General features: G+C 42.6%; 1 protein-coding gene across 4 annotated transcripts in view; it reads left to right on the top strand.

Annotated features, from left to right (window-relative positions):
- Positions 1-13,142, top strand: part of XYLB (xylulokinase) — an 830,291-nt gene that overhangs the window by 304,750 nt on the left and 512,399 nt on the right. For all 4 annotated transcript variants that reach the window (XR_011199144.1, XM_069211091.1, XM_069211089.1 and 1 more), the window contains one exon: positions 11,154-11,227. Coding sequence is in view for 3 of the 4 variants with exons in the window: in XM_069211091.1 (XP_069067192.1) it covers positions 11,154-11,227 (74 nt within the window). In the remaining variant the exon portion in view is untranslated. The remainder of the gene's footprint in view (positions 1-11,153; positions 11,228-13,142) is intronic.

Genomic DNA, 13,142 nt, shown 5'->3' with positions numbered 1-13,142 from the left:
CTTCTTCAAAGACGCCATCTTTAGACTTGAGTGGTTCCAGATCCCCTGGAAGTGTACAAGAGACTGGTTGCTCTTAATAATCAATACAATAAAACTCCTCTTTGAGGTTTTGATAATCAAGATCAAGATCGCAGCAAATGCCCTAAGAGCTGGATTACTGATCTCAGCCTACAAATCGAGACTTGTAGAGATCAACACAGAAATCAATGAACATAAAGATTTTATGAAGCAGCAAAAATTATCAAAGCTCAAAAAGGACAACAAAAAAATTGAGAGGGAGAAAGCCTACCTCTACATTAAATAGGATTTCTCAGTAGGAAGGGGTGATACCTTCTCAGATGAGAGTAGCAACTACCAATGTAAGAACACTTCATTCATTAAATGATGGCCGACTGGGCCCTCCCTCCACCACCTCTATATGGGTACCCTAAGGCCCCATATCTTTGTCTCTAGCCAATGTGTCCCTCCCACAATCCTGTTTCCCCAAGCCCTCTATTCTCCCTTCCCTCAACCCTTTAACCAACCTTTTTTAGGCAGAGGTTAGAGCAGAGGCTGAAGAAGAGGGGGGGGGGGGCAGAAACAGGTCCAGGGGCAACAACCAGAACCTCACAAGCAGACGAGGAGTCATATAATAAGAAATTGATTGTGAACCTATCCGCCAAGACACTCACAACAGAGGAGGGTTTGGGCATTGTTCCCACACCCAAATAGTATAAATTCCCGAAAAATTGTGAGTTCCACAATTTCTTTATGAAAATCAGGCTTCACGCCTTCTTTCATGACAAATCCATACCTGAGGTGACAGATACTGGATTATGCAATCCATCCAGATTCACTTCGCCAGCAGGGTTGACTCACACAAAATCCTAACTTTCGAATAGTCAGTCCTCAAAGACATAGGAGTATGACACTCTAGGCATCCTTCTTGCAACATGTTGAATCAGGAACTGGCAGCAGTAATGCATTGACTAATGATGATTCAATCACAATCAAAACAACTGACAAAGGCTGTGCAGTTGTCATCATTTCCACATCAGACTTCAATAAAGAATGTCTCTGACAACTGGCTGACCGGTGATATTACAGCCTGTTCAGCCAGGATCCCTTTTCAAGGCTTACTACTCCAGTCAGTTCCTTAGTGCTGACAGCTGAAACCCAGGGCTGGATAACAAAATTGAGGCAGAAATGTTGGTTAACACCCACCCCAAGGTCCTATACTTCTGCGTCCTGGCTAAAATACACAAAGGGGTTACCCCCCCTCCCCTGAGTAGACCATTGTATCAGACATAGGAACCGCTGTCTAAGTTTTGCAATCATTTTTCACAACCATTGGTTATGAAATGCCGCCTTTTTTTAAGAACACTAGGGATGTCATTAATGTAATTGAAGAATCAAACAACATCAGTAACATTGATCTCCTCATGAACCTTTACCCCAATATGCAACACTTCAAATGGTAGAAAACCCACCCCTGTCAGAAACCTGGTCCTCATCCATTCCCATAGGTTTCATTACCGTGCGGCCATGTCCTCACCAAACACAAGGTACTCCCATTGAAAGTACCTTTTCACCAAGTCTGGCATGTCTCTATATAGCTAACTTTGAAAAAAAAAACATTTATTGAGAAACCAATCCTCACACCAACAACATACTCCAGTGGCGTCGCTATATTAATGACATTTTGATTCTCTGGCTGGGAGATATTGATGAATGCCACAATTTGCTACACAGAGTAATTCCCTCAATCCATTTCTAAGGTTTACAATAAAGATCTCTGACAAAGGTATTCCCTTTCATGATTTACTTATCACCATCACTAATGGGAAACTCATGACCACCACATACAAAAAGTCAACTGACTAAAATAGGTTACTACTGTACGGCAGCCACCATCCCAAAGCCTTATGGGCCAATTTGCCCTATGGCCAGTTCCTGTGACTACATCGCAACTGCAGCAAGATTGCTGACTATGACCTACAGGCACAACAACTGACTTCGAGCTTAACAGCACTCCACTACCCACCATATTCTGTCATTATAGGACAGAAAAGGGCCAGGATCAACATCCAGGTGGCACTATTGGAACCCCACAGCAGATCACAGGACAACACCAACACCTGTGTTACTACTCTTACGCCTAATTCAAACCAGATACAGAAAATCATATGTAGCACTGGTCCATCCTACTGACAGTCTCACATTTGCGCTCAAATGAACACATAACAGGAAAGATATGATCGTCCATACCAGACCACGAAGGACACCTTGGTCTGAACAATGTGTCCTCGGGGATCTATCCCTGATCACAGGAGACTATCAATTTGGCCCCTTTGAGATTTGTAATCTGACTGAGTTCACAAAGAAGATTGTCCTTGACCAGACCCACAGAAGGACACAGAAAAATCATACAAATTGTAATGTCAGGAACTGTGTATACATTATCACTTGCCCCTGCACTAAAAGATATATTGGAATGATCACCACCCCTGTCAAGGTGAGAATTACTGAACATCTGAGTGGTATCCAATGCAAGAAATCTCCCACAAAAATTAACACCCAACTTCTCACTCCCTACCAAACACCCGATGATGTACACTGGACCATCCTTGAATCACATCATAACATAAACAAACAAAGCCTCTGTCGACAGGAACAAAATTGGATATTCAGTCTATCCACAAACAAAACCAGCATCAATGAAGATATCCCCTTGTGTTAACTTGAAAATTGAGGCACCCTGTATCTTACACCTGCATTATTGCAGTCATGACAAGGCAGCATCTGTGGTCCCATACATATCTTCCTTTAGTTATATATGCCATCTCATCGTAGGCTTTTCAATCTCGAGCCCTGTCCTGGATCGCTCTTGGGTACAATTTTCCTCCAGTAGGACCCATACTACCCACCCTCGACTAGAGTACAAAGGCGATACCCTCCCATTAGATAATTGCTGTAATTCCAAACCAAACACCCTCAATAGAGATACAGTGAGGCACCATACTTGTATGCGTTCCCCTTGTTTTTGGTCGATATCCCCACACCCACATACTTGTGTTAACAATTTCTATTCAGGACCAACCTGTGACAATTATGTCCTCTTGGTCTTTATTTTGAATATGAGGATTTGTTTAATTTTTTGGGAACTCAGTTTCTTTTATCGAAGTGATAGCCTCTATGGTGTTCTTTCTATTTTGATTTCAATTACGGCTCAGTTTCATTCTTCCCCACAGAGATCATTCCAATTTGGCCTCTGCTGCAGCAAGGATTCCACTTAGTTAGTACTCTGCACCCGCTCACTTTATGATGAGGCCCAGTGATGTGTCCCGACCTGCTTTCTCTTCCAGCGACTGGCCAGGAGCAGGAGAGTGAGAGCATACACAGCACCTGCTGGCCCCCGAGTGGGGACCTCCATGCATTTTACTAATAAGAGTCATTGTGAGATTTCACTTGTGTCCTCCCCAAGATGACGGCATACTTGGCACATCGAGTGTCAGATTTAAAATCTAGCTTGACACTGAAGACAATCACCCACACCTGTGCCTCTTCTCCAGGGTGGCTGAGAGGGTTAGGTTTCAGCTTTCCTAGTGTGCTGGATGCCGTGAGTACTTTGAATAGTTCTTACTTTATGTACCTTTCTCCACTATTCTAGTGCTGACTGTTACTTCTCTCTATTAGTTTCACTCTACAGCTAGCGCGGTGTCTGCCATCACCTATGGGGCCATTTACTTACTCAAATTGGGTAAGCTGTACCCCTTATGCAGGATTTTACTGCTTTTTGCATTCAAGATTAGCTACAATAGTTGTTATCCACACTCACATGTGGATGATGGGGCTTATATGTGTGTGTGTTTTAGTTATATGTCACATGTGTATCACTTGATTGTTGATTTATCTGTTTGTTCTTATATGCATTTGCACGCTTACTGACAAGTGTGATTCCACCTACGGCACAGATTTTCTACAATTGCCGAATGCATTGCTATGTGACAGTGGGATACAGAAAAACTTCCTTATTTTTAACTCTCACTGTCTATAGGTCTCTTTTCCATTGCAGGTTGGATTTTAGATATCATAAGGTATACCCTACACTTTGACAGTGACTTTTTGAGATAGAGTTTTGTTGCTAATTACCACTACCATAACCCCAGTCTTTGGTTGATTAGGTTACATGGTCCTGACGAAGTTCCCAGATCTGCAACGACTTTACATGGCACGAAACATGTTGATCCATGTTCTCACTTTCCTGTGAGCTGTATCAGATCATTGACAGTCACCCCTTGATTTTATTTGTAACAAGAGGTCCTACGTATTAAAACATTCAGGGTCTCTCTTAGTTATTGTATGCCACACTTACACCCATCTACACACAGCTCCTCCACTTACACTTCATTACAGCGTATTATTTTAAAAGTCCTACTGCAAAGACCCCCCCCCTTGAGGGGCCTGTTGGGCATTGCAGCACCGGCCCAACGAGGAGGTGCCCAATGATGAAACAGGACACCCATGACACCCATCTGGATGCATGGGGGCTCTTGTTTCTAAGCAATTAGATCCCCCCGACCTGCTTACTCAGACCAATCTTGGCCTACTGCCTGTTATATTTCCTTTTCTAATTCTTTTAGGAACTGCATACTGTACGTATATACCCGGGAAATTAGATACCTTGAGAGCTGACCTGAAACAAAAGACAAAACAGAACATGTCCACAGATATGTGCAGTGACAGCACTAACTTGCACATGAGATCTGTCATGTGCCTGCCCGCCTGCCTGAATATGTGTGCTGGCCATTGACACCTCCCCTCTTTCTGTTGCACAGCAAGATACCTAGGAGCAGCAGAAACCCCACTGAGTATATCTACATTTTGCCTCTTGATTGCACATCCTGCTTTCCAGTTAATACTTCCTCTACCCATCAAGTTTTTCTTCCAGTGCTTTTAGTTTGCCTTACACTTGCCTTCTAGAGCCCAAATGTCTTATTTGTATGAATGCCTGAAAAAACTCTATGGTACTCTATGGCTGGGAGGGATGCCTGACCAGGAACAGGAATTGGAAACTGATTTTCCTATCAAGGCTGGAACCAAGCCTAGTACACTGGGCAATAGTTGCTTCTCTGCCCTTCCTGGAAGGCAACCTTGTGGACTGCCCTGGAGAGAATAGGAGCTGCCCCCACTGGAGGACAAAGCTAATTTTCTTGAGATTTTAATTGAGCAGGACTCTAGCAAGTATGCCTGCCCCTCAGCCACAATAATGTTTAGCCACATTGGCTTTTCCTGAGTTTTGAGGTTGTGCTGGGACCATTCAAGGCCAGTGCATGACTGTGAGTCTACACATGACATTGACCTGTTTTACTGTACAAGGGCTCTTCTCACAGTTCTTGAGCAGACAAAGTTAATACAGCTTTTTTCATTGTACATGTGACACTTTGGGTATCTTGGGTTGCTGAGGCAAGGTAATTCTGGAGCTGTATGAAATGTGCTCTTTTAGCTGAATTCCTGGAGATTGTATGATCAGTACTTCTGGTAACCTTATACCTAGATATGAAAAGCATGGGTTTGTAAAGAGAGATAAGCCCACCTTTGCATTATAGGAATTATATATATAATTATGTATCTTCACAATATATATATGTGGATTTAGGAATAGTAAATCTTTACCCAACTCTATGCAGTTACCACCTCGATATTTTGTTTTTCAGTATTCTTGCCACTATGTTGTGACCTCTCAATATTCAACCTGTGATATTCAAGACTACAACTGCATCTGTTTAGAAGACATGGTTGTTTTCAGTCATATTAGGCAGCAGAACATGAGATACCTTAATAGGGCACTGGAAGCACTGCAGAAGGCCAAACTGACTATCAAGTCAATTGAGGGAAAGATAGGGTATTCTTATGTAGTGCAACCTGCTCAGTCCCTCATAGAAGGGATCTTTTACTTAAACATGGGTGCTCCTAGTGGGTTGATGTGTGAGATATGCATGTTACATTCATGGGCTATATGCTTGAGTGATCCTGTGATGTGTAAATGGCTTATGCCCAACATAAGGTGAAGGTTCTTCTCCAGGTTGTCTTTGCAGTTGTAACAATTTGGGTAGAGCTTCCCCTGGAAAGCACTCTAACAAACTTGGAAAGGGTTGGAGGATTTACATTCACATCATGATAGGGATGTATAGTTCACCTGGAACATAGCAAGGACCAGCACCAGTTTGAATGACTTGTCCCTGTCCTTTTACAGACCATATGACCATTTCTACCTCCACTTTATGCCCATATTTGCCAGTTAAGCTGTGTGCGGTCAATTTTACTGTATAGTAACATGGCATGTGATTGTATCATTTATGTGCAGTAAAATCATCCCAGTACATGATATCTGTATTTTGTCTGTTGAATACCAACACTGGTTGGTGCTTCTCACATGCCTCCAGCATCCAGGAAAGCTGTCCCCAGCACTAGTGGGCGTATGGTTATGACACACCTTTTGGTTGACCCAGGCTGCACTAAGTGCTGCCAGTATAGGAGAAATACTGAGGCTATCTCTGAACTCGAGTAGACTTTCTGGAAGTTCTGGAGAATCAGGGTTGTGTGAAATTGAGGTTTGTGTCCCCTTCTCTCAATGGTGGTGGGACCAAGCCTAGGGCACTAGAGAAGTCATTCCACTGTGCTCTATCTGGAAGCTGGTATGATAGTCTTCCCAGCAGTGGATAGAAGCCGGGCCACTTGTAGGTCAAACACAATAGAAAACTCACTAAGAACTGCTTTAAGGATGACTTGGGAAGCAAACCTGCATCTGAGCCAATAAGATCTGCAGGCAAACAGCCACATACAGCAACAGTTTTATTACCTAGAATCCACTGGGACCATTGGTGAGTTGGCACTGCTCAGTGATCTGCCCTACTTTGTTGGATCAAGTCTCACCCACCACTTTAGCCATGTACTGTAACGTGTGGATGTTACCTGGTCATCTGATTCCAGAAATGTTTTAAACATATCTCCAAGATTTACAGTTCCAGAGATAAATATATTCCTGGATGACAAAGTATAAACCCTTGATTTTTCCACTTTTGGTTCCCTAGTCTTGTAGGTACACCCATCGCTTGACTATTTTCCTTTTGCACCAACCAGTAGCAGTGTAGCACCTGTAAACATGCGGGCTGTGAGCCATTTAATTTCTGGGTGGTGGGCTATTGTGTTTTGAGGCACTATCACTGGAGCACAGTCTGAGATGTACTGGAAGAATTTGCTTCAACTCAGAGATACAGGAGTAACTGAGATCCAACCCCTGGTGTATTAGAGCAACAACGTTGACATGTTGAAACTCCTTAACTGAGTTGTGATGGATCCCTCTGTCAGAATCCCTGGGTTGCCAAAGGGAAAGAAGCTTGATATATAGAAGACCCTTACAATTAACTATCAGTGGAACTTGTGATATTACTTTTACGATTTTCTACTACTCATGATCAGATTTTGTAAGCAAGAGAAATATTGCTGCTTTCGTATGACACCTAAAAGCTACTAGCACTTTCTGAGTTTCTTTAATGCATCACTTCCCCGTGAACAAAGCTATATTTTGAAAGCCGTGTTTAGACTTTTATAAATTTGTGATTACTGTCCTGTACTTGTATCTGTTTCTAAGCTTGACTAGGCCTTGACTGGTCAAAGCAGTTACTCTTGGAGATTCAGAATTACAAAGGGAGGACTAGGTTATCCAGTTGGATTACATTAATACTTGAGTCTTGGGATATCATTTGTTGATTTCCGTCATCACCATGAATGACACACATTAACTACTGGCTGCCCCATGACTCAGAATATAGTCCTCACAGACAGAGATATTTGTAGCACACATGGTCAGGTGCACAGGGCCTTTGAAGTATTTGTTATCAATGTTTCATTCAAGCAGGATAGATTTCCCATTAGACACTACAATCATATGTTTGGGAGACCAGTGCCCATTGGGTACAACATACATGGGTGAAGGCTTGGACTTCATTATAATTGGTGTCCTAAATCCATGTATCTACTTAAATAAGAATGTCAGCATTTACAGAGTCCCATTTTCACAGCAATAGTATCACATACTCATACCACTACGTTGTTAATCTTTACATATTCATACCACTACAGGCATACCTTTACATGAAAAATGCATTTACACTATTAAAACAGCTGCATCCTAACACTCATCCTAACCCTAGCCTTTACTGTAAGTCTACCCCAGCACTGCGTATAGCCCTCCGGCACCAACCCTAATCCTAATATTTACCTAAACCTAAGATCAACTCCAACACTGATGCTTACCCTATTGTCAACTCTCAGGTTTTCCCTATCTTCACCTCATACTATTGTTATAAACCTAAACGTACATATTACTCTATCCTAAGCTTAAGCCTAAGACTGACCTAAACCCCACCATGAATTAACTCTCTCCCTTAGCCTATTCAAATACATACATCTGACCCTAAATGTAACCCTATTACTCCACCAGTAAGCCTGACCCTAACACCGTTGCAGGACCAAAAGTTTTCCTTATGAGCCTGCTATCAACCCTGCCCATTGCTTAGTTTATCAAATACCAAGGTTACCTAGTCTTGTTTCCACCTCATGCCACGTTATTCCTCCACCATAAACTTCCTGCCTCTTCATCTCACTCTTCCATTTTCTTTTCCATCCCTGTTTTCTCTCTTTGTCACTGTCTTCCTTTCTTTCTCCCTCTTCTGCCTTTCTCTTTCTTGCTGAGGGTTCAAGGTTTTGTGATGTAAAAACTAAGCCCCAGCCTCCAAAACCGAGTAAAATTAAGCACTGCAATCACAGTGAAGCATAGCCAAATCATAGTTTTACTTTACAGTGTGTACTTCTTAGAAACAGGTGGAAGGGTTGGTAAAAGAGTCAGTCATATCAGTCCTGTGGACACAACAGTATGTTGGATAGCCTGCCATTTTCCTGTAGTCTAGTCTGCCTCTGATTGCCTCCTAAATGCTATGCACATTGCTAGGTGGTACATCACTTGTACTGAAACTGCTTTAGTTCACCATAGGAATTTGCAATCCTCTGCATTGCAGTACTGTTTAATTTGTGTTATTGTTTCACAAAAGCAGAGTAATTTGTGGTGCTTTTCTTGGAGCAGCTGGCAACTGTTACAGAGTACCATGTCTGTCAAACCCTCACTCTGCCCGCCTTATTTAGAGACAGGTGAACTAGCAGCTTTCTGTCAATGGAGCCCCAATAGCCCCTGTCAATAGAATGCATCCTCCAACAGCCTGACTAAGTAGGGTCCATTAGAGGAAGGACATTAAAGCTAAACCCTATTCATGGTAGAAAGTGTGATTCCCTTTTTATGTGGAGCCTAGGCAGCCCGCATGCGCTGTCTACAAGACACGCTGTATTCTGTCTATGGACTTTAACCACATCCACTATTGCCATTCGTTCTTTGTTTTGCTTGTCTTAAATGCTTCTTTTTTTATAGTTGCATTTTACTAAATGTCCCTCCGTTGTATGCTTAGTTCCCTCCCACGTGATTTCACTAAGTGAACCTTTTTGTTGGTCATCATTCTAGGTTCACGCTTCCTCCTGTTATAGAGTTTGATGGCTCCTACTCCCTCCTCCTGTCTGGGTATTGTAGCCTTAATGGTCTTTTGAGTAACCTTAAGTAACTCTAACTCAAGACCTGAGGTAACTATAACTTATGCCCTCGCAATGCACCACTAATTAACCAACAAATTACAGCACTCGTGACATCTCTGAAAATATCATTGATAATATCAATGTAATATTTACAGTAAAGTTTTTGATGAAAAAACTGTGCATGGTGGGGGTGCGTGTTATAGTTACCTTAGCGCACAAGTTATAGTTACTTGAGGTAATTCTAACTATAACTGGTGAATTTCAATGGTTTTGTACATTTAGAATGTGAGCCTAACTATAGCGTCCCTGTAACCTTTGGGTTTTTAAGTGAATTTCTATGTTTACAAAAAATATGTTTCCTATCTGTAAAGTCTCTGTAACCTCTGTTTTTTTAGTGAATTTCTATTGTTTTTGTAACATAGGCAGTGATTGGCCACAGGGCCTGAGGCTAACACCCTATAAGTACCCAACCTTGCACCATGCACAACCTTCACCCATGTGCAGCAAAGTCTGCCCGCAAGTCCTGGCCTGCAACCAGACCCCACAGGCAACCTCCTAACCACCAAACCCCATGCTGTGCAGGGCCCTTTGGGTGTACGCGGTGGGAGTGGGCCACAGCCTCTATGGGTATGAGAATAGGTGTGGGAAGGTTATCTGGGGGGGGGGGGGGGGGAGTGGCTGTGAGAGTGTCTGTCTGGATGTGAGAGTATGTACATCAGTGTTTTCGTGGGTGCATCAGTGTGTGCTTGGGTCTGTGATTGGATGCATGAGGGTGTCAATGGGTCTGTGAGTGGTTGAGTGAGAGTCTGGTTCTGTGAGTGGGTGTGTAACTATCTAAGTGGGTCTGTGAGTGGGTGCGTGAGTGTTTGACTGGGTGAGTGGGTGCAGAAGGGTCTGATTGGGTCTGTGAGTGGGTACATGAGTGTCTGAATGAGTCTGTAAGTTGGTGCATAAGTGTCTGACTGGGTGTGTGAGGGCGGGAGTTAAAGTTACCTTGGGCGCAAGATTTATTTATTTGAAAGAACTCTAACTCTAAGTATATCTGCTAAATTTCTATGGTTTTGTATGAGTGAATTCAGAACCTAACAATAACATCTCCTGTAACCTTTGGTTTTTACAGTATATATATATATATATATATATATATATATATATATATATATATATATACACACACACACTTAAACCACTTAATACTTACCTGTACTTAACTTCAAAACCTTTACCACGCATACACCTTTACAATTCATGCCTTTAAGAAAAAAAAAAAAAAGAATACCTTAAAAACCTTTACTACGCATTTTTCTTTAACACCCATGCCTTTAGAACGAAATTAGTTGTAACGGTATGCGTGGTAAAGGCATATTCGTAGTAATGGCATAGTTGTAAATGATGTTTCCCCCACCAAACTGACCGTACTCCGTCTGTCAACCATTAAATCTGGCTTTCAAACCTAAACAATCATAGAACTAAAATGTGCTGTGAGGCTGAGTTAAATTAACATGTATTTTCGGTGTTATTTTTTTTTTTAGGTTTTTATTTTAATGTGATGGAGATTACCCCTGAAGCTATTGGGATTCACAGATTTAATGCTGAACAGCAGAAGGTAAATAATTTGAAATGTGTATGTTACTGTGTTTTGGAAAACAGATTTGGAAAGCACACTTCAATCTCCATAGTATCCTGCTAATTGGCAGTGAGATACATTTTGGGAAGCAATTGACTGTCTCGTTAGTTGGAAGGGCAGCATATTCTAATTGGACGGCAACACCATGATTATAGCAAGGAAGTGATCTTGAGCAGATGGTGATTGTGTTTAACAAGCTGAAATACCATTTGCATACCAAAATAGCCCAGTTAATAGGTAACTATTTTTAATGTTTCCTCATAAAATAAAAACAGAGGAACATAAAAAGTGTACATGGTATAGCCAGTGAAATGAGAAAGTGTAAGTGTGTGAGATTTGTTTTGTGGCCGTACCCTTCCTTCCTCCTCGGATAACCACTTCCTGAACAGCTCCATCCAGGTTAGAAAGAAACTGAGTTCTGTATAGTAGGGAGGCATGTAGATTTACTGAGGCTAGAATGATGCTTCCAAGGAAGATTCCTCATGTTCAGTTGAGCCATGGTACAATTTCCAAAACTTATGATTCCAATAACTTACATCCCATGGTGACAGGAGCATAGGTTTGGGGGAGGTGTGTGGTGTGTGACACCTCCCACCCTAAAGAAATACATTCTTGGCTAGAGAGTTAGATCTTGGGCTCAGAGTCGGGTATGCTATGTCTGTGTTGATTTCACTAAGTGGTTTTAACTTGTTCAGTTTTGGATCAGGAGCCTAAATATATATGAGCCTAGATGAACAAAGATTGTGTGTCTGTGTTGCATCACATTTTTGACACAGGCCAATGTAAACTCCTTTACGGTATATACAAAGCTATGCAAATATCAGGTTTAATAAGAAATAGTAACACAATGCAGTGCATTGCGCTGCCTTGCATTACCTTGCATCAGGTAGACTTACCCTGAGTGGTGCATGATCGTTTTTGTGCCTGCACCCATGGAGTTCGACACGAACCCATATATAGATAGGCCTAGATTTCCACAGATTTAGGACCTCATTATGAGGCTGGCAGGTCACAAGACTGCTAGCCTCGCAGTGACAACAGACCGCAGCTGTGGCAGTCTGACCGCCACATTACAGGTTTGGCAGTTGTACCGCCAACCGACCGTCATCACTGTCAGGATCCAAGATAGAACCTGATGAGGTGACGACAATCTTGGCACCCTGCTGATTACAACCATGTTCTCCGACAGCCTTTTCATAGACGGTTCCTCACCATAAAGAGGCTGGCGGAGAACAAGTGCTGGGGGCCGCAGGGGGATGACATTGGTACTGCAGGGGCCCACCACCCAGCACCATCAGAATGCACACTGTCTGCTTTGCAGACAGTGTGCATTCCGAGGGGTCTGGTCGACCCCCCTCTGTTCTACGAGGTAGCACTCTGCTCCTTTAAGGGAGCCGAGTGCTGTCTTGTAGCACTGTTCCCACCGGTCTGACCAGCGGGAACGCTCTATTTTAAGGTTTCCGCTGGTCAGAGGAAACCTTGTAATAGGGCGGGGGGATGCCACTGCCATGGCGGTGGTGTTCTCCCTGTGAGTTTGGCACATTGCGACTTCCAAACTCGTAATGAGACCCTTATTGTTAGGGTTGTGTCACTTTTTTGATGCAGCCCTGGCTCCCCATCCTTTTTGGTATTTATAAAGTCCCACAAATGTTGATTTGCAGCCTTAATTTGAGGCAGATCAATAATCAGTCAATCAGGATTTGTAATGCATGTATCTGGGCGCTTGCTGGTCCTGGATAAAGCAGTAAAAATGGGAGAAAAGCAAGGATAAAGAGTGAAGACTAGGAAAAAGCAAGGAGAAAGCACACAAAAATGGGGGGGAAAGCAAGTAGAAAGCAATGGAAAAGCATGGAGAAGGCACACAAAAAAACAGGGGAAAAGCAAGGAGAATGCA

This window comes from Pleurodeles waltl, chromosome 10 (assembly GCF_031143425.1).
Source record: "Pleurodeles waltl isolate 20211129_DDA chromosome 10, aPleWal1.hap1.20221129, whole genome shotgun sequence".
Classification (NCBI taxonomy): Eukaryota; Metazoa; Chordata; class Amphibia; order Caudata; family Salamandridae; genus Pleurodeles; species Pleurodeles waltl.
The sequence above is the reverse complement of the archived record's forward strand: the minus strand, read 5'-3'. Positions and strand labels throughout refer to the sequence as shown.